The 21,732-nt window shown below is 43.6% G+C and overlaps 1 protein-coding gene across 1 annotated transcript in view; it reads left to right on the top strand.

The window, feature by feature from the left end:
• dpp6a (dipeptidyl-peptidase 6a) overlaps window positions 1–21,732 on the top strand; it is a 319,256-nt gene that overhangs the window by 237,574 nt on the left and 59,950 nt on the right. The window contains exon 13 of the mRNA XM_068008292.1: window positions 12,873–12,920. Within this exon, the coding sequence (XP_067864393.1) occupies window positions 12,873–12,920 (48 nt within the window). The remainder of the gene's footprint in view (window positions 1–12,872; window positions 12,921–21,732) is intronic.

The raw sequence follows: 21,732 nt of genomic DNA, 5'->3' as shown, positions 1-21,732 counted from the left end.
AGATGACACAAAACTTGGAAGGGTAGTAAACAGAAAGGAGGATAGTGATAGACTTCAAGAGGATATAGACAGGCTGATGGCATGGGTGGACATGTGGCAGATGAAATTTAACCCAGAAAAATGCAAAGTGATTAATTTTGGTAGGAACAACAAGGAGAGGCAAAAAAAACTTGAGGGCACAATTGTAAAAGGGGTTTAGGAACAGAGAGATCTGGGGGTTTATGTGCACAAATCATTGAAGGTGGCAGGGCAGGTTAAAAAAGCATATGGGATCCTGGGCTTTATAAATAGAGGCATAAAGTACAAAAGTATGGAAGTCATGATGAACCTTTATAGAATACTGGTTTGGCCACAACTGGAGTATTGTGTCCAGTTTGGGGCACTGCACTTTAGGAAGGATGTGAAGGCCTTAGAGACAGGGCAGAAGAGATTTACTAGAATGATTCCAGGGATGAGGGATTTTAGTTACATGGATAGACTGGAGAAGCTGGGATTGTTCACCTTGGAACAGAGACAGTTGCGAGGAAATTTGATAGAGGTATTCAAAATCATGAAGGGTCTATACAGAGTAGATACAGAGAAACTGTTCCCATTGGCAGAAGGGTCAAGAATCAGAGGAAATAGTTTTAAGGTGATTGGCAAAAGAACCAAAGGTGACATAAGGAAAAACCTTTTTACGCAGCAAAGTGGTTAGGATCTGGAATGCACTGCCCAAGAGGGTGGTGGAGGCAGATTCAATCATGGCCTTCAAAAGGGAACTGGATAAGTACTTGAAAGGAAAAAAATTGCAGGGCTACGGGGATAGGGCGGATGAGTGAGACTAGCTGGATTGCTCTTGCATTGAGCTATCTTGTTACGAATGCTCCGTGCATTCAGATAAAGAGTCTTTAATTTTGACTTTTTACTATTTTTCCTGCTTTGACCTTACTTGTTGATTGGTAAACACTCTGAGAAACAACAGAAGTGAATTCATTTATTATTTTTTTCAGTGCTTGTCGAGTACAGGTTTGATGGGTTTTGCTGCATTTACCCCAGAGCCTCAATTGCAGCAGTGGAAGAACTAATGACGGATATTTCTACTGTCACTAAGGCTTACACAACTTTAGTCTCGATGTGGAGATGCCGGTGATGGACTGGGGTTGACAATTGTAAACAATTTTACAACACCAAGTTATAGTCCAGCAATTTTATTTTAAATTCACAAGCTTTCGGAGGCTTCCCCCTTCGTCAGGTGAACGATGTGAAATGAAATCCTCGAAAATTTCGAGGATTTCATTTCACATCGTTCACCTGACGAAGGGGGAAGCCTCCGAAAGCTTGTGAATTTAAAATAAAATTGCTGGACTATAACTTGGTGTTGTAAAATTGTTTACAACTTTAGTCTCAGCAGACGCTACTCGTGTTACATATGCTCAATAGCAGAGCACAGTGCAGACAGCTGCTCTCGTGTGGCAGTTGCACTTCCTTACACTACCTGGACCATTTTCCAATGTAATGTGCATGGGGACAAATGACTCTGCTGCTCTCACAGCCTCCATTGTGCCTTTGAAATGGGCCGGATTCTCAAGAATGAGATTTTGTTAGCTAGTCATTAATAACACTGAAAAGCAAACATTTCTCCTATCCTTTGTACAAAGAGGAAAATCTAGTCACTAGTTTCTTATTTTTAGTTAACTAGTAAACTTGAACAATCTATCCAGCTCATTACCAACCAATCCATTGCTTACACCCAGTTTCGCTCTCCAGATTGATTCTGTCACAGTCCAATTACCCATTCTGCATCTTATTTTGCTGTGGGTTCAAGGCCCATTCCAGAGACTTGAGCATAAAATCTAGGCTGACACGCCACTACAGTACTGAGGAAGTGCTGCACTGTCGGAGGTGCCGTCTTTCGGATGAGACGTAAAACCGGGGCCCTGTCTGCCCTCTCTGGTGGACGTTAAAGATCCCGCAGCATTATTTCGAAGAAAAGCAGGGAGTTCTCCCCGTGTCCTGGCCAATATTTATCCTTCAACCAACTTCACCAGTATTGATGATCTGATCATTGTACAAACTTGTACAGGATCTTGGTTAGACTACACTTGAAGTACTGCGAATAGTTCTGGTCTCCACACTATAAAAAGGATATAGAGGCCTTGGAGAACGTGCAAAAAAGATTTACTAGGATGATACCAGAAATAAGAGGTTATAGCTATCAGGAAGGATTGAATAGGCTGGGGCCTTTTCTCTCGAAAAGAGAAGACTGAGGGGTGACCTGATAGGGGTCTTTAAGATTATGAAAGGGTTTGATAGGGTAGACTGAGGGAAGATGTTTTGACTTGCGGGGGAGACCAGAACTAAGGGTCATAAATATAAGATAGTCACTAACAAATCCAATGAGGAATTCAGGAGAAACTTCTTCACCCTGAGAGTGGTAAGAATGTGGAACGTGCTACCATGAGGAGTAGATGAGGCGACTAGCATAGATGCATTTAAGGGAAAGCTAGATAAACACATGAGGGAGAAAGGAATAGAAGGATATGTTGATAGGGTTAGATGAAGAAGGGTGGGAGGAGGCTCAGGTGGAGCATAAACAGTGGTATGGACCTGTTGGGCCGAATGGCCTGTATCTGTTCTGTACATTCTTTGTAATTCATCTCATTACTGTTTGTGGGAGCTTGCTGTGTGCAAATTGGCTGCCGCGTTTCCTACATTGCAACAGTGACTACAGTTCAAAAGTACTTCATTTGCTGTAAAGTGCTGTGGGAGGTTCTGAGGTTTGCAAAAGACGCTATATAAACACAAGCTCTTTCTTTACTATTATCCATTTAATGTTATGAAATGAAAGGAACAGCGTTGTATACTTGCTCGCCTTCAAGACAACAGGGAGCATTATCTTGTCTGACTTTTAGCAGCGGAAGCAGATGCCGACTATGCTCTCATTACACGCCGGCCTGTAAAAGATTGTTTATGGTCATGATGAACATCTTCATGTTTTATTAGATTCTAAAGGCACTCATGAATAATTCACAGCTTGGCAAATAAAGAGATCCTGATCGCTGCTCACAAGAGACCTTTTGTCGCCAATTATCCCACAGGCCTAGAGCCGGAATCAGCTCATCTCTTGGCACTTGCAGCTGCTCTCTTGAATGATTTATTAGCGGTGAGATGAAAGGTTGTCGCGGCTGATTTTAATTTCCTTTTGTGTAGCCGGTGGAAATCCAGCCCTGGGGGGGTGGGGGGACGGGGCAGGGGGTGTCCCTTCTCCAGCATCTCTGGGAATACAAATTACTAAGAGTGGAAATTACACCCTGAACCTTCCAATGATAAAGACACAACTTATATTATCTCAGCGCACCAATTTGCACCCTCCTAATTTTGGGCCCTGGTTACAGAAGGTAACACACAAATATTATTTACTCAGCCTGTCACATCAATTATAATATCGTATCTGCTATATTTGTTAATGCAATTCAAAGATAACTTCTCATTAAAGATAAATGTGTCCCCTGCTTTATTTCAGTAATTGTACTGTGTTTTGACAAGCCTCGAGGTCACTGTAAGCTGGTTATGTAAAGTCGGAAACAAGATATTGTATCCCTGAACATACCTTTACACTGCATGCTTCCACTTAGCATCTCCTCGATGTTAAACTGAGGCCCCGTCTGCCCTCTCAAGTGGACGTAAAAGATCCCACGGCACTATTTCGAAGAGCACGGGAGTTCTCCTCGTGCCCTGACCAACATTTATCCCTCAACCAACATCACTAAAAAAAACAGACTATCTGGTCATTATCACAGTGCTGTTTGTGGGAGCTTGCTGGGCGCAAATTGGCTGCTGTGTTTCCTGAATTACAACAGTGACTACACCTCAAAAGTATTTCATTGGCTGTAAAGAGCTTTGGCACGTCCTGAGGTCATGAAAGGCGCTATAGAAATGCAAGTCTTTCTTTTTCTTTCCTCTGACTTAAAGGTCAGATAACAAAGTAAATTTTTTTTGCATGCTTTACATGAATAATAAGATAAATGCAAATTTTTGTAGAAAGTGATCCAATGCTTTAGTCCAGAGCCATTGAGCAGGCTGGCTGCACTGTTAACACATTACGTGCTTATCAGTATTTTCCTAACTAAACTGATAATGGCTGGAAATTTCCTTTGATTAGTGAGTCATTAGAGAAAATTCTATTCCTGTCATAACTTGTGTTGGATTAGTTTTACTTATTGGCTTAAATACAGTGACAATGTTCTCTTGGTTAAGCATGCACTGTATGGGTCATTTTCAGTCTTCACGCTCTTGGAGAGCAATCTGATCAACCGAGGATGCATATCGGGAATTTGGGTGCGATTTCCCGACCATTTAAAATCACGTACCACACGCACCTGAATTTCCGATGTGCACTCCCAGCAGGAGAAGGTCACTGCCAGGAGTTCAAAATCAGAAGATTATCTCTTATGAATAATGTGAGGGTGGGACGTTATATCGGAGTGGGGGGGTTGGTGAGGGGGGATTCAACACTGGTGCTAGATGTGTGTTTGTGCCAAGAATCCTGCACCTGGATCTGAGCAAATTAAGAAGATGGGCTAAGGAATAGGGATGGGTTTTATTGTGCACGGACATATCGTAATGCATATTGGTACAAGAAAGAAAGAGAGAGAGAGAAAGAAAGAAGGAAAGAAAGACTTGCATTTACCATAGCGCCTTTCACGACCTCTGGACGTCCCAAAGCGTTTTACAGCCAATTAAGGAAACATAAAGTGTGTACTCAATGAAGGGATGTCCATTAGTAAAGGAATAAATGAAAATGGATTTGAATGTCATTATGGCCATTTACTAAAAATATCCAGCTAGTATGAGGCTGTTATCAACAAAAGGGACCAATTTCTAGGATGCAGCTCAAGTGTATTTTATTATAATACTCAAATTATGAAGAGAGGCTCACAGATCTTGGGTGAAGAGGGGGGATTTTCAACTTCTGCCCAAATAAGGGGTGAAGTCAGCGGAGCGGAGATCTGGGACCTCTTTCAGGTTCGGGCCTTATTTGAACGTAACCAACGAGCTGCGGGCACCAAACGGGCACTCGACTGCAGCTCGCCGGTTGTCAGCCTGGGGGGGTGGGGGGATAGCCGATCCGAGAGTTGGGGTCAGCACAGTCCGGCAGCAGAATGCAGTATTTTTGAGGGCCATTCCTGCTCCTCCTAGCCCCACAAAAATAATTTAAAAAAAACATTATTAGGGCCTTTTGTAGAGTGGCCACCAGTGGTACTTTTAAGGACTGTTGCTTAGGCCACTCACTGCCTGGTACAAATGGGTGGAGCATACATGGTGCATCCATCTGGAGTACTGCCTTCAGTGTTGGGCACCGAACCTCAGGAAAGGTATATTGGCTTCCGTAGGGGTACATTTGAGCTCTGGTCTCATTCTGGCGACCAGGGCTTAAAGGGTTAAATTATGAGGCCACGTTGCATAAACATGGGTTGTACTCCCTTGAATTTAGAAGGTTGAGGGACGATCTAATCAAGATATTTAAAATGATACAGAGAAGCTATTTCCTCTGATAGGGGAATCCAGACGAAGGGGGCACAGTGTTCGACTTAGAGCTAGGCCATTCAGGAATGAAATCAGGAAGTACTTTCTCACACAATGGGTAGTGGAAATGTGGAATTCTCTGTCAGTCATGACCTAATTGAATGGCAGAACAGGCTCGAGGGGTTGAATGGCCTACTCCTGTTCCAATGTTAGCGGTGGTAATATCCTAGAAGTCCTGAGTTCAAATACTACCATGATATATTATGAAATTGATTTTTCATACTGGTGCATTTTCCAGGATTGAGTAAATCTTTAATGAATGTGGCACTGAATTTTTTTCATCTTAAAAGAGAGGGACACCTGCTCAATTTAACTAAAAACTACTCTCTTTGCCATTTGGGAACAAATTGTTTTTCAATATTTTAAAATTTTCTGCTTGCAATTTTCATTCATTTTTTAATTCACTTGCTTTGTAGAGGATTCAAACCCAATTTTACTGACCATTGGATCATTCCAGTCAGGGCTATAGACTGCTACTTTAGAATTGTATACATCCCTTTCAAATGGTGCCCACTTTTGGTCAACGAGATACAAGGGAGACAAACCCTGGAAGACGATTCTTGACAATCAGTAAACTGAGTCATGAGCAAAGGCCAGGCAATCCACCATGAAAGGAGATGACTAAGAGGTGACCAGCTAGTAATGCTGTGGAGAAGATAAATTTGGAATACTAACTCAAGTGAACAATAACAGTGGGAGGGGGGAGAGATTCAATCAAAGGCAAATTTAGGGCTGATGCCAGAAACTTCTTCCTGTACATGGAGTGGACTACAGGATAGAACAGTGGAGATAAAAGCCCCGGAATCATTTAAGAAACAGTTGGATGGTGTGATGGGAGGATTGTAGGTTCTTTCTCAATGGCCTTCCTCATCCATGTATGATCCACAGGAACAAAGAAGCTGCCCTCGGACCACACTGTCTCACTTATTTTTAATTCATTCATGGGATGTGGGCGTCGCTGGCAAGGCCAGCATTTATTGCCCATCCCTAATTGCCCTTGAGAAGGTGGTGGTGAGCCGCCTTCTTGAACCGCTGCAGTCCGTGTGGTGAAGGTTCTCCCACAGTGCTGTTAGGTAGGGAGTTCCAGGATTTTGACCCAGCGACGATGAAGGAACGGCAATATATTTCCAAGTCAGGATGGTGTGACTTGGAGGGGAATGTGCAGGTGGTGTTGTTCCCATGTGCCTGCTGCCCTTGTCCTTCTAGATGGTAGAGGATGTAAGTTTGGGAGATGCTGTTGAAGAAGCCTTGGCGAGTTGCTGCAGTGCATCCTGTAGATGGTACAAACTGCAGCCACGGTGCACTGGTGGTGGAGGGAGTGAATGTTTAAAGTCGAGGATGGGGTGCCAATCAAGCGGGCTGCTTTGTCCTGGATGGTGTCGAGCTTCTTGAGTGTTGTTGAAGCTGCACTCATCCAGGCAAGTGGACAGTATTCCATCACACTCCTGACTTGTGCCTTGTAGTTGGTGGAAAGATTTTGTGGAGTCAGGAGGTGAGTCACTCGCCACAGAATACCCAGCCTCTGACCTGCTCTTGTCGCCACAGTATTTATATGGCTAGTCCAGTTTAGTTTGTGGTCAATGGTGACCCCCAGGATGTTGATGGTGGGGGATTCGGCGATGGTAATGCTGTTGAATGTCAAGGAGAGGTGGTTAGACTCACTCTTGTTGGAGATGGTCATTGCCTGGCACTTGTGTGGCATGAAAGTTACTTGCCACTTATGAGCCCAAGCCTGGATGTTGTCCAGGACTTGCTGCATGCGGGCACAGACTGCTTCATTATCTGAGGGGTTGTGAATGGAACTGAACACTGTGCAATCATTGGCAAACATCCCCACTTCTGACCTTATGATGGAGGGATGGTTTTTTTTATTTGTTCATGGGATGTGGGCGTCGCTGGTAAGGCTGGCATTTATTGCCCATCCCAGATTCCCCTTGAGAAGGTGGTGGTGAGCCGCCTTCTTGAACCGCTGCAGTCCGTGTGGTGAAGGTTCTCCCACAGTGCTGTTAGGTAGGGAGTTCTAGGATTTTGACCCAGTGACGATGAAGGAACAGCGATATATTTCTAAGTCGAGATGGTGTGTGACTTAGAGGGGAACGTGCAGGTGGTGTTATTCCCATGTGCCTGCTGCCTTTGTCCTCCTAGGTGGTCGAGGTCGCGGGTTTGGGAGGTGCTGTCGAAGAAGCCTTGGCGAGTTGCTGCAGTGCATCCTATGGATGGTACACACTGCAGCCACAGTGCGCCAGTGGTGAAGGGAGTGAATGTTTAGGGTGGTGGATGGGGTGCCAATCAAGCGGGCTACCTTGTCCTGGTTGGTGTCGAGCTTCTTGAGTGCTGTTGGAGCTGCACCCATCCAGGCAAGTGGAGAGTGTTCCATCACACTCCTGACTTGTGCCTTGTAGATGGTGAAAAGGCTTTGGGGAGTCAGGAGATGAGTCACTCGCCGCAGAATACCCAGCCTCTGACCCGCTCTTGTAGTCACAGTATTTATATGGCTGGTGACCCAGGATGTTGATGGTGGGGGATTCGGCGATAGTAATGCCGTTGAATGTCAAGGGGAGGTGGTTAGAGTCTTAGGTCATTGATGAAGCAGCTGAAGATGGTTGGGCCTTGGATACTGCCCTGAGGAACTCCTGCAACGATATCCTGGGGCTGAGATGATTGGCCTCCAACAACCACTACCATCTTCCTTTGTGCTAGGTATGACTCCAGCCACTCAAAAGTTTTCCCTCTTACTAGGGCTGCTTGGTGCCACACTCGGTCAAATGCTGCCTTGATGTCAAGGGCAGTCACACTCACCTCACCTCTGGAAATCAGCTCTTTTGTCCATGTTTGTACCAAGGTTGTAATGAGGCTGTGTGTGTATGAAAACTATTCTTCTGACGGTCTACCTTAAATCTTCATCTATGTGTGGGATTGGACAAGAAGTCTCTATGGCAGCGTGAGTGAGCATACATTTCATTTCTAGTTTTCTTTCATCCAGTGCTTCTCTGATTAGCTGGAGGTGTAAATGTCTTCTGATGGTCTTCTTGTTGAATTTCTGCTGATTTCCCCTCAATCACAACCCAAAGAGTCAGCACGGGCTCAATGGGCCGAATGGCCTCCTTCTGTGCTGTAGCCTTTCTATGATTCTATGACACCTTTCCTATAAATGCCACATTCTGACCAGAGATTTCTTCAGTTGCTTCACTCTGAATTTAAATTAGTCCACAGCTCGATCGTCAGGCATGCTAATCAGGTATATAAACGGCAACTTCCTTCAGCAGCAAACAACATATACTGAATGTAGAGCCGTGAGGAGCAGGAGTGCTCCCCCTGACCTCGCATTAAAAGGACCCTGGCCGCTGCTTGCTGCTCCCCCCACCCCCCCGACCAATGCCGCTCTGACTCCCCTACCCGATCGCCACCGATCCCTCAAACCCCGATCATCGCCACTACCTCGCCCCCCCAGCCATCGCTCCCTCCTGACCCAGCTGCCCCCCTTCCTTGGAAATGAGGCCCGAGGCCCAATATCGGAGGCAACTCGGGCCTCACCATTCAGGCACAGAGATTGTTCCCTGCACCCCCTGATGCATGCCCGAATTTCTAGACCACCACGTTTAGAAGTTTTATATTTTCCTAGCCGTAACCTATCGCAAACCAAATCCCGTTCGCCCATCTTCCTTGTCCTCGCTGACCTACATTGCTTCTGGTCACCCAATGGCTCAAATTTAAAATGTTCATCCTTGTGTTTAAATCCCTCCATGGCCTCACTCCTCCCTATCTCTGTATCATCCTTCAGTCCTATAGCCCCCCGCACCCACCCGATCTCTCCATTCCTCGTAGCCAGGCCTCTTGTGCATTCCTCCCTCCTTTCAACCCACCATTGACAGCTGTCCCTTCAGCCACCTAGGCCCAAAGCTTAGGTTTTAAAAGATGTTGGGAGGAAGAGAAGACTGAGTTTCACTGGGGGTTTGAAATCTTGAGGAAGGATGCGTGAGAGGAGAAAATGGTGTTTTGATTTTAATACAGTGAGGCTGAGGGACATGCAGAACGATCCAGAGGTCATGAATTCAAATCCCACCATATCAATTTATAAAATTGAATTAAAAACTGTTAACTTGTAAGCTGACACCAGCTATGAAATAACCATGAAAGCTTTTGGATAATTATAAAAACCCAACTGGTTCACTAATGCCCTTCAGGGAAGGGATCTTCCTACCCTTGGCTCAGTTAGTAGCACTCTCACCTCTGAGTCAGAAGGTTGTGGGTTCAGGGACCCACCCCAGAGCTTTGAGCAACAAAATCTAGGCTGACGCTTCAATGCAGGGCTGAGGGAGTGCTGCACTGTCAGAAGTGCTGTCTTTTGGCTGTGTCGTTAAACCGAGGCCCCATCTGCCCCCTCCAGTGGACGTAAAAGATCCCATGGCACTATTTTGAAGAAGAGCAGGTGAGTTCTCCCTGGTGTTCTGGCCAATATTTATCCCTCAACCAACATCACTAAAACAAATTATCTGGTCACTATCACATTGCTGTTTGTGGGATCTTGCTGTGCACAAATTAGCTGCTGTGTTGTCTACATTACAACAGTGTCAACACTTCAAAAGTACTTCATCGGCTTAAAGGGCTTTGGGACGTCCCCATGTCGTGAAAGGCGCGCTATAAATCCAAATCTTTCTTTCAATAGTGCAACACCAGAGAGCTTCGGGTGGGCGTTTTTCTGTGTGATATCTAATTTGCATTTCGAGTCACTCTCCAACATTTATCTTCCCCATCTACCTCACCTACTGGCTCACCTAACCTTTCTATCTTCTCTGGGCCACATGCATATACATTACATCAAAAGCATCTGTGGCATTTTGTAATTTATTTCAAACGAATGTCTTATACTCTGAGATAAAAATGCAGGTTTAATAACTAAGATGCAGAGACCCAGTTTATTATTGATTATTTTTTCCCTGGCAAAGACAGCAGGATTTATTAATGGGATGTTGATATAAAATGATTGATTTGTTACTTAGAAGATGGAGTGTTATAGTTGACTAGTTCAGTGAATAAGATTAAATCTGCACATTAATAAAAAAAAGATTTATGCAACAGAAAACCACAAATCAAAAGATTGGGACTCGTTAGACTAACCAGTGCATGTAATCCATGCATTTTCAAATCTAGCGCATGCTTGTCGAGCAACAATTTTGCACCGATCAGCAAAACAGAAGTTTAATGTGTAAACTTGGCTTGTATTCCCTTGAGTAATACAAGGTTGGTGGGGTAATCTGTTTGAGGTGTTTAAAATGAGAAGAGGTTTGATAGAATAGATACAGAGAAACTATTTCCTCTGGTGGGAGAATCCAGAACTAGGGGGCACAATCTTAAAATTAGAGTTAGGCCATTCAGAAGTGAAATCAGAAAAACTCCTTTTCACACAAAGGGTAGTGGAAATCTGGAATTCTCTCCTCCAACAGGCTGTGGTTGCTGGGTACCAGGCTTTCCACAAAGAGTTTCCAATGGTCTCTGTTGAAGGTAGGGCCTCAACCCAGCCCAAACAAGGCCACTGACTTGGATGAAGGTGGGGAATTCCACATTGGGAGTTCTCTAACCTAGAAGTTGGCAACCTCTCCAGATCTTGTTCAATTCCACCGGGATTGCAGGGCCTGAGATGCACCCACTAATGATACAGGTGATCACTGGTCTATTTAAATGAGGTGACCACCCCCCCACCACTGACCCAGAATGCTCTGATGGAGTCAGCGTGGAGGTCAGTCCCAGGGTAACTGCCAAGATCACGACCCAAACATTTGGAGCCCCAAGGTGACCTTTTACCTGTATTGACATAGGTCGCATTGGGTGAATGAAAGTGTTTGCTTTTATATTGATGAAGCCCAACCATGTCTGACACGGACATTCTCATGTCAGTCGGTTCATTATCTAAATTGCTCAAGAAAAGGTTGGCTTAACTTGATATCGCGTTAGGTGCCAAGATTCTTCACACTAATTTCTCCCAAAGGTTAAGATCTGCTCCTTTCTTCAACGTTAATGACTGCATCAGTTTCTTTCTACAGGAGAGCTTGGCATCAGTGTTGCCATATTGATGTGCTTCGGCACTGTTTACATCACTGCGATGGGTTTGTAAAGAAATGAAAAAAGGGTCTGTCAAACATTCTTTTCTGAAGTATGTCCCTTTAATGAACAAAGCACCAAAGTGACGTTTTCGAATCTGAGCAGGTGTTTCACCATGAGGTGTGGGCAGTCTTCCAGCAACCCAGCCCCAGCCCCGCCATACCCACACCCCCCTTAGGCCCCACCTCTGCCCCAGAAGAAGGACTGGAGGATCATCAGACATTCGGGAAAACTGGATCTTCCCATTGCCCACAATGACTTGGCCATACAGTACACGCTACCAAATCTCACTCCTTACCCAGGGATCACATCATCATTCTGAGGCACCTAAGTTAAGCCGTGCGATTGTTAGCATATGAAGGCTTAGTGCGTTCCCAAGATTTTCCTTTGTTCACTGTTTTGACAGAGATCTTAACCCATTTAAAATAAAAGAGCTATCGCCTCTGTCAAAACAGCTGACAAAGAAATTTAGTATGAAGGTGTCAAATGTTCATATGCTAACGCTCACACAGCATCATGTCAAGGCCTGAGAGACTGCACAATGTCCAAACCCACCCACATCCAGTGTCCAACTAGATCCACAACCCCCTTGATAGATTTAAGTCCCCTTTAACGAAGGAAAGACACTGGTTCTATAATCCATTAATACATAGTGCTACCAAAATATACAAAACTATATTAAATCCTCAATGTAGGTAACCTGGAATGTGCTAGGAGTTGTATAAAGTCTTCATAGAATCTTACAGCTCAGAAGGAGGCCTTTCGGCCCATCGTGCCTATGCCGGCTAACGGCTAATTCTTAATTTGCCAACGATATGAAAAGCAATAAGCTAAAAAGAACTTGGCAGAAAACATATTTGAAGAAATCACAAATACGAAACATTTCAATTCACATGGTATCTTTCTCCTTAAATTAAGACAGACCTTGTGAGTGCAATTCAAGACTTATTCCACACTTATAAAAAGACATTATGACGCAACAGTTTGTTTTGCTTCTTGTTGAGATGTTATTGTTCATATGAGCCACAATTTTAATTGTGGGATTTGTTAAGATCATTAAAACACACTAGAGGGAACATTTGGCTCATGTTTTATGTATAAAATACTCAAATGAACCAGCCCACTCTCACACATTGTCATGCTGAGCAAATCCCAATTGACTCCATGTTTCCTTCCTCGCCTGTTAACTTTCTTCTTTATCTTCTCAGGGCCAGGAGTCCCGAGAGTCACCGTTCACAGCACCAATAACAGAAGTGGTAAGTAGTCACCTTTCACTTTGACTTCACTGGATCGCGTTTGTCCAATGGAAACTGCTAGGAAATATACTTCCGTCAAGTCAAACAGAAGACTATGTGTCGGATTTTGCTGTGACTTGCACTTGCCCATAGACTTTCTATGGACTTTTACGGGGCAAGTTGCTGTTGATGGGGCAGCCAAACAGCACGGCCCCCTATACAGGGCATCTGGGACCTGTGTGAATAGGGCAAGCAACTGTGTACATCCTTAATCAATCAGGTTGAAGAATCGTTAATAAGCAGTGCAAGGACTGAATCAGGAAGTGTAAGTTAGAATAGTGAATTCAATGGGGCAGAAATTTCTTGCGGAATAACGGAGGAGCTCACAGCGCTCTCCGCTGTTAGTGGCGAAATGGAGGAGCAAGTTCCGGCGTTCGCACATGTGCAGTGAAACGCGGAAATCCGCAACTTGCTCCTACTGGTTCGCCGCCGATATGACAGCTTTGAATTAAAGGTATATCGCCCGCTGCAATCAGGGAAATCATTAAAAAAGCACCAACTTGCTCATCTGCCCAGCTGGAAAATAACTAATATCGCCACAGAACAGGTACGCTTAAAAATATCAGGTCTAAACTAAATTTTATCAATGCGATAAGTCTTAGTGACTACCAAACAACTAAAAATTATCTTTTAAAAATGTGGAGTCTCATTACTCCTTATTTTAATAATTTTTGGTCATTAAAAAAAATTGATAACTTTTTTTTACTTTTCCCTTCTGTCTCTTTTATTTAATTTAATTATTTCTTACCCTCTTTTTTTTTGCTGTCTGTGGCTGTTTTACAATGATTTTAATGCTGTACCTTTCAGTTCCTGGTTTAACGTTGGAAGCCTGCAGAGAGAGTTTTGCAGCTTGTCAAAAATGCTGTGATCTGATTGCTCGAGGTGAGAGATCGATCCTCTCGTATCTCCCAGGATCCTGGCATCGCTCGAACTGACGCTGGGCTCTTCTCCGCTTCCTATTTGAGGAAGTGCCCGAAGTAAAGAGTGCAGTAAGTTAGTGGGTTAGTATAAACCTATGGAGCGGCGAGCAGTGTTGGTTTGCCACTCAGAGCAATTTCTGCCCCATTGTCAAATCAGGTCCAGTACTCGAAATGACGAGGGGAAAGAAAGATTGGATTGAGAGACAGAAAGGAAAAGAAAAAAAATGTTATTTACATTTTTTTTAAATGTCCAACAATAATTAATACCTGAAGGAATGAGACTCCACACTTGTAAAAGTTAATTTTCAGTGCCAGAGAGGTTGTTTGGCAGTCATTAAGACTTAACGCGCCATTAGAAGGGTACGTAGACTGGAATGGACAAGCCCTAACTTTTCTTGGCGAGTTTAGTCCGTATCTGTGAGGTAAATACAGGAACTTCACACCGTTAAATACATTCGATGATGAGTCAGACGGCGAGATGCCGTTTTCCCGCAGCTTTTGGAGGAGCATCGCATCTCGGACAGCAACTTCCAGATTTCCCCGTTTAATTGCGCATGTGCGGTCGCTGGATGTTGCTGTCCGATTTGCAGCAGCCTCACCGATATTTTTACAGCAAAATCCAGCCCAATAATTTTGTGGCTCCCTCTGCTTTTGGACACGCGTATGATTGCCTTCCAGTTTGAATGAGAGCGTGATCCCTCGCAATTCATTCCCTCAATGTACTCAATGTTATCAGCAGGTTGTGGCTGAACAGTAGGATTTAGCACAGTCGGAAATGAGCAGGAATTATTACTCTAAAGAGCAGTGCTGGCGGAGTATTCGGCAGTAGGTCTTTGTGTGATGGGAACACTTTCAGACCAAGCAGAATAAAGAAATTAGTATCGACTATCGACAATTCAGAAAGGATCAGGTCACGGGATACCCTTGTGTTATTTCTGTGTTTCTTCAGCTGTTCCTGTCGGGGTTGCAGTGTTACTCACCAAGTGCAAATGTTTGAAATTCAGGCCTGTTGTTAATTGGAATGTGGCAGCGAATTTAAATTGCCAAATTCAAACATCATTTGACCAGCACAGGAGATGTATGAGAGACAGAGTGGTACCAAGTCTGGGTTTCTTGAAGATGTCACACGATTTGTGTGTATTTCTCTTTACTTTTTTTCTTCCCATTTTCTCCTTCCTTTGCCCTTCTCCTCCCCTGAAGGTACATGGTATGTGGTATGGTTTCACATCTACTGGCTGCCCTCCAGATACCTCATCAAAGTGGCCCTCCTTTATGTGTGAGGCTAAACAATGAGTACCAGCAGGAACATAGGAACAGGAGTAGGCCATTTAGCCCCTCAAGCCTGTTCAGCCATTCAACGAGGTCATGGTTGATCTGTGACCTAACTCCATACACCCACCTTAGCCCCATATCCTTAATATCTTTGGTTAACAAAAATCTATCAATCTCAGATTTAAAATTAACAATTGAGCTAGTATCAACTACCATTTGAGGAAGAGAGTTCCAAACTTCTACCACCCTTTGCGTGTAGAAGTGTTTCCTAACTTCACTCCTGAAGGTCCTGGCTATAATTTTTAGGCTGTATCCCCTAGTCCTAGATTCCCCAACCAGTGGAAATAGTTTCTTTCTATCTCCCCTATCAGTTCCCCTTAATATCTTGAAAACAATGATCAAATCACCCCTTAATCTTCTAAATTCCAGGGAATATAACCCTAGTTTGTGTAATCTCTCCTTGTAATTTGACCCTTGGAGTCCAGGATATGAGACAGTGTGTGGGGGAAGAGGGGGGGATCATCACATCCAAACAATATTCTGTCCTCATCTGACACTTTCTGGCACAGGCCAGTGGTATGCAGACAGAATTGGGACTCCTAGAAGATGTCTCCTCCCTAGCCTAAAGACACTGTGGCCAATTGCATTGCATCTACTCCCACCATGGCTACTATCAGCTAATTCAACACAACCCAGGGATCGCATCTGGTACCTTCACAGTCTGTATGGTTTGGTGCCACACTAGGCAATGTCTTCACCCAAGAAGCTAGGCTTTCGTGCATTTCTGATGTTATTGGAGTCAGCTGTGGTAGCACTCTCGTCTCTGAGTCAGAAGGTTGTGGGTTCAAGTCCCTCTCCAGAGACTGGAGTCCAAAATCTAGGCTGACACTCTAGTGTAGTACTGAGGGAGTGCAGTCCTGTCGGAGGTGCCATCTTTCGGATGAGACGTTAAACCGAGGCCCCATCTGCCCTCTCAGGTGGAAGTAAAAGCACCCACAGCACTATTTCCAAGAAGAGCAGGGGAGTTCTCTCCATTGTCCTGGCCAACATTTATCCTCAACCAACGTCACTAAAAAAACAGATCATCTGGTCATCATCACATTGCTGTTTATGGGGCCTGGCAGTGTGCAAATTGGCTGCCGCGTTTCCTACATTACAACAGTGACTACATTTCGAAAATGCTTAATTGGCTGCAAAGTGCTTCAGGACGTTGTGAGGTTGTGAAAGGCGCTATATAAATGCAAGTTCTTTGGTTATTGAAGATGTGCGCATTTAGCTAACAGTTGCAATGGAGGGATGTTAGGATTCAGGTCCTACTTCTGTATTAACGCTTCTGTCTCAGCACTAGTTAGCATTAGATGGATGCCTTAATTTATACTTGGTTCACAAATTAAATTGTAAATTGCTGAAAGCCATCTTTGGCACCGTAATAAGGAATTGCGAGAAAGCTGTGAGTGTCCCTGTGAAAAAATACATCCAGTTCTTCTTAAAATAATTTCAACAGGTTCTATTAATAATTGCTACTTTTCAAAGCCACAATCATTATACCAGCTAATGCTGAATCACATTACGCCAATGAGTCAGAATCCCAGTAAGCATGCCAACAATGCCATTGGGATACGGTTGCAAGTCCAGTTATGTTACTGGACTAGTAATTCAGAGGCCTAATCTAATAATCCAGAGAATGTGAGTTCATATCCCACCATGGCAGTTTGAGAATTTGAATTCAGTTTAAAAAATCTGGAAATAAAAAGCTGGTAGCACTAAAAATGACCATGAAGCTGTCGGATTGTTGTAAAAACCCAACTGGTTCACTAATGCCCTTCAGAGAAGGTAAACCACTGTTCTTACCAATCCTTATCTGGCCAATACGTGACTGCCATCTGCAGAAGAGCATTCTAAACTTCTCCCACCCTTTGCATGTAGAAGTGTTTCCTAACTTCACACCTGCACGTCCTGGCTCTAAATGTTAGGCTATGTCCCCTCGTCCTAGTATTCAAGTATGGGAGACCTCCAAAAATAGTTACAGATGCGTCAGCAGCCAGAAGCAATAATCCAGCAACTAACCTGTAAATCCCGTATGGTCCCTTTAAATTGCACTGGTGGGGGTCCTCCAGTCACTCTAAGACATATTCAGATGGTTGTGGTTAGGACTGTGCGTTGAGTGGAGCGTTAAGTCCCAAAATGGTATCTATCACTTTAAATCAGCGTTGCACACTGATCAAATTCTCCTTATTTTACGTGCTGCTAGCGCTCGTTATTTGCGCATGGGCAAAACCCTTTACCAAGATGGCGTCCGGCGCACGTCGCGCTAGAAGCGTGCGTGCGCATCCAAGACGCCATCTTGGATGTTCGTGAGACCGCATAGTGCCGAAACAACGGGTGCTGGATGGCTCAATTTAGCGCCCTATGCCTCTGCTCTGTTTCTATGAAAAAAGCAATAAAACATTAATTGGAACATTAATTCCAAAGAACTACAGTGTCCTTTGAGTTGAAAACACATTGTGCCACATTAGTACTTAATACCTTCGTATGAAATTCTTCCACTACATTAAGCTTTGTTACAGTAGAGGAGTTTTATAGGACTGCGTGAAAATGTTAATTATTATTATTATTGCAAACACAATTTCAACCCATTTATTTTCAATGGGAACTGAATGATCTGCTCATGGCAACATTTGGGTTAGCAAAAATATTTTTCTTTATGTTTGTTCTTAGGATTTGAGAGCAAAGGCTGAATTTATTGTCCATCCCTAGTTCCCTGTGAAGGAGATGGGCCTTTTCTAAATTGTACTTTGTAGGTATTGTTTATACAACTGAGTAGATTGATAGGCCATTTCAGAGAGAATTAAGTGCAGGCCAGATCAGGTAAGGGTCCCTTCCCAGACGGAATTTAGAGCATTACGGCAGCTTTTATGGTCCTTTTTACCTAATTTTAACGGCCTCTGCTTACAAATTATAGATTCATTGAATTTAATTTTACAACTCGTCATGGTGGGATTTGAACTCATGGCCTCTGGGCTGCGAGCACCATAGTCAATGCACTACCAGGAAAACTATGAATTCACTGAAGATTCCTTAAGGGCCAATTTTAACTCAGGAATTGGGAGGTGCAGGGGCCGAAACGGGTGGCAAACTGTTCGGTCCAGTTAAAAAACTCCCATGCCCTGAAAATAACTCCCGCCTGAAGCCAGCGGGAATGACGTTACTCCTGACGGGCGGGTGTCACAATTGGTGTGGGGCTGGTCGGGAAGTCCACGATCGGGAGAGGGAGGGGAAATCACGGGGCAGGGGCAGGGGAGGCGCAGGCTCTCCTGCTCCTCCTGGCTACACAGGAACCTTTTTAAAAAAATGTTTTAAATCGCTTACCTTGGCCTAGATCCTGGTAGGCTGGAGACCGCGTGGGCCGTAGACATGGCTGCGGTTAAAATGGCGTGCGCTTCCCGGTGATGTCCGCTGGATGGGACACCGCCATTTAAATTAGGCCCCCGCTCCTCCGAGGCGGCCGGCCTTCCTGCGCCTGAATTTGGGGAAGTAAAAATAGTGAGGGGGCGGGAACGTGTCGGGAGCACGGTGCGAACCCCCTCCCCCGCCATTTTACCATCACCCCCCCACCCCTGCCACCTGCACCATTCCCACCAAACGGGGGTGGATTTAAAATTGGCCCTTTAATGTTTTATTCCTAATGAACTTGTACACCGAAACTAAGGTAGCACCTGGTACATAATGAGTGCTATTTATGCTTACCTCAGTAATTCTCCTCTGGTAATGCAAAGGCATCTCTCAAACTAGTTTGTGTTTCCAAAATAAGAAGATGGAAATCTGCTGCTAAAACATTGTGCAATTATCTTCATTATTTCAAGACCATTTTCTATGTAGCATATCATCAGTTTTAAATAGTTGTATGTTCAATATTCTATATGCTTTCCTTCAGGCAAATGTTATGTATTTAATGTTTAATATTGTGTTGGGTGGTATGGAGAGCTACAATTGGATTTGGTGCCCTGGGCTGGGAAGGAAGGAAAAATAAGAATCAGCCAGGGTTCCTGCCTTCTAGTGACCCCTGCTGGAAAGTGCGTGTGTGTTTGTAGACAGATGAGGACAGGATCAGGCTCGACTCTCATGTGCCCCATTCAGGTCTACTGACCCTCGCTGTCAGGTCTCACACCTGAAGATTGATCAGGACAAGGCACAGAGAGGCTACTGGCACCTGTGAAACTGTACCCAGCAAGCAGGCAACGCCTTCAGGAACAGAGAAAAATAGAAACAAAACATTTTTGTTTCCAAGTTATAATAACAACAACTTGCATTTTATATAGCGCCTTTAAAGCACCAAGGCGCTTCACAGGACTGTAAATCAGACAAAATTTGACTCCGAGCCAAAGAAGGAGACATTAGGACAAGTGACCAAATGCTTGGTCAAAGAGGAAGTTTTTAAGCAGCCTCTTAAAGGAGGAGAGAGGTGACGAGGCGGAGAGGTTTAGGAAGGGAATTCCAGAGTTTAAGGCCTAGTCGACTGAAGGCACGACAGCCAATGGTGGGGCGTAGAAAGTGGAGATGCACAAGAGGCCAGAGTTGGAGGAGCGCAGAGTTCTCGATAATACCCAATGAATTAATTGATAGATCCTTTCATCTTTGCTGTAACAGTTCTTATTGCTGTGGCGAAGTTAAATCGACCATAAGGCCAAAAGAAAGTTGTATTTTAATCTTGGCAGACAGAAACAAACTAGAAGTTCTGAATTAATAATTAGTCTCACCCAAACCAAACAGGCTGAGTTCTTTGTATCGTGGCACAAATGGAGTTACTATATTATCAAAGGGGGAATAAATTGTCTCTCATTTGTAATCAAGCAAATTAGCAATGCCGTTTTTGGTAATGGATGTTAAAGCAGTCATATTTAAAATTACAATAAAGTTGCAGTGGAGAAAATGTTAAACCTAAAAGTTAATGAGCTGACTGAAGATCTGCAGTTCTACAGAACACAAGCAATTTCCGAATAGATGCAAGAATAAATTAATGCTGCGTGCTTGAGAAAATAAGGGATCACTCGTGAAGAATAATTATTAATATGCCCAGGTGGACAAAATACGGTTGGTTTTTTTGGTTAGGAATTGATTGGGGTGCCATGGAGTACAAGTCAGTATGTACAGGGGTTATGTACATGGAGTGTAGTCATTGTGTAAAGGGGTTATATACATGGAGTGTAGTCAGTATGTACAGCGGTTATATACATGGAGTGCAGTCAGTATGTACAGCGGTTATATACATGGAGTGTAGTCAGTATGTACAGTAGTTATATACATGGAGTGTAGTCAGTATGTACAATAGTTATATACATGGAGTGTAGTCAGTATGTACAGGGGTTATATACATGGAGTGTAGTCAGTATGTACAGTAGTTATATACATGGAGTGTGGTCAGTATGTACAGGGGTTATATACATGGAGTGTAGTCAGTATGTACAATAGTTATATACATGGAGTGTAGTCAGTATGTACAGGGGTTATATACATGGAGTGTAGTCAGTATGTACGGTAGTTATATACATGGAGTGTAGTCAGTATGTACGGTAGTTATATACATGGAGTGTAGTCAGTATGTACAGTAGTTATATACATGGAGTGTAGTCAGTATGTACAATAGTTATATACATGGAGTGTAGTCAGTATGTACAATAGTTATATACATGGAGTGTAGTCAGTATGTACGGTAGTTATATACATGGAGTGTAGTCAGTATGTACAATAGTTATATACATGGAGTGTAGTCAGTATGTACGGTAGTTATATACATGGAGTGTAGTCAGTATGTACGGTAGTTATATACATGGAGTGTAGTCAGTATGTACAGTAGTTATATACATGGAGTGTAGTCAGTACATACAGGGGTTATATACATGGAGTGTAGTCAGTATGTACAGTAGTTATATACATGGAGTGTAGTCAGTATGTACAGGGGTTATATACATGGAGTGTAGTCAGTATGTACAGTAGTTATATACATGGAGTGTAGTCAGTATGTACAGGGGTTATATACATGGAGTGTAGTCAGTATGTACAGTAGTTATATACATGGAGTGTAGTCAGTATGTACAGGGGTTATATACATGGAGTGTAGTCAGTATGTACAGTAGTTATATACATGGAGTGTGGTCAGTATGTACAGGGGTTATATACATGGAGTGTAGTCAGTATGTACAGGGGTTATATACATGGAGTGTAGTCAGTATGTACAGGGGTTATATACATGGAGTGTAGTCAGTATGTACAGGGGTTATATACATGGAGTGTAGTCAGTATGTACAGGGGTTATATACATGGAGTGTAGTCAGTATGTACAGCGGTTATATACATGGAGTGTAGTCAGTATGTACAGTAGTTATATACATGGAGTGTAGTCAGTATGTACAGTAGTTATATACATGGAGTGTAGTCAGTATGTACAGGGGTTATATACATGGAGTGTGGTCAGTATGTACAGGGGTTATATACATGGAGTGTAGTCAGTATGTACAGCGGTTATATACATGGAGTGTAGTCAGTATGTACAGTAGTTATATACATGGAGTGTAGTCAGTATG

This window comes from Heptranchias perlo, chromosome 2, assembly GCF_035084215.1.
Source record: "Heptranchias perlo isolate sHepPer1 chromosome 2, sHepPer1.hap1, whole genome shotgun sequence".
NCBI classification, from domain to species: Eukaryota; Metazoa; Chordata; class Chondrichthyes; order Hexanchiformes; family Hexanchidae; genus Heptranchias; species Heptranchias perlo.
Note: the sequence above shows the minus strand (reverse complement) of the source record. Positions and strands in the feature narration are given on the sequence as shown.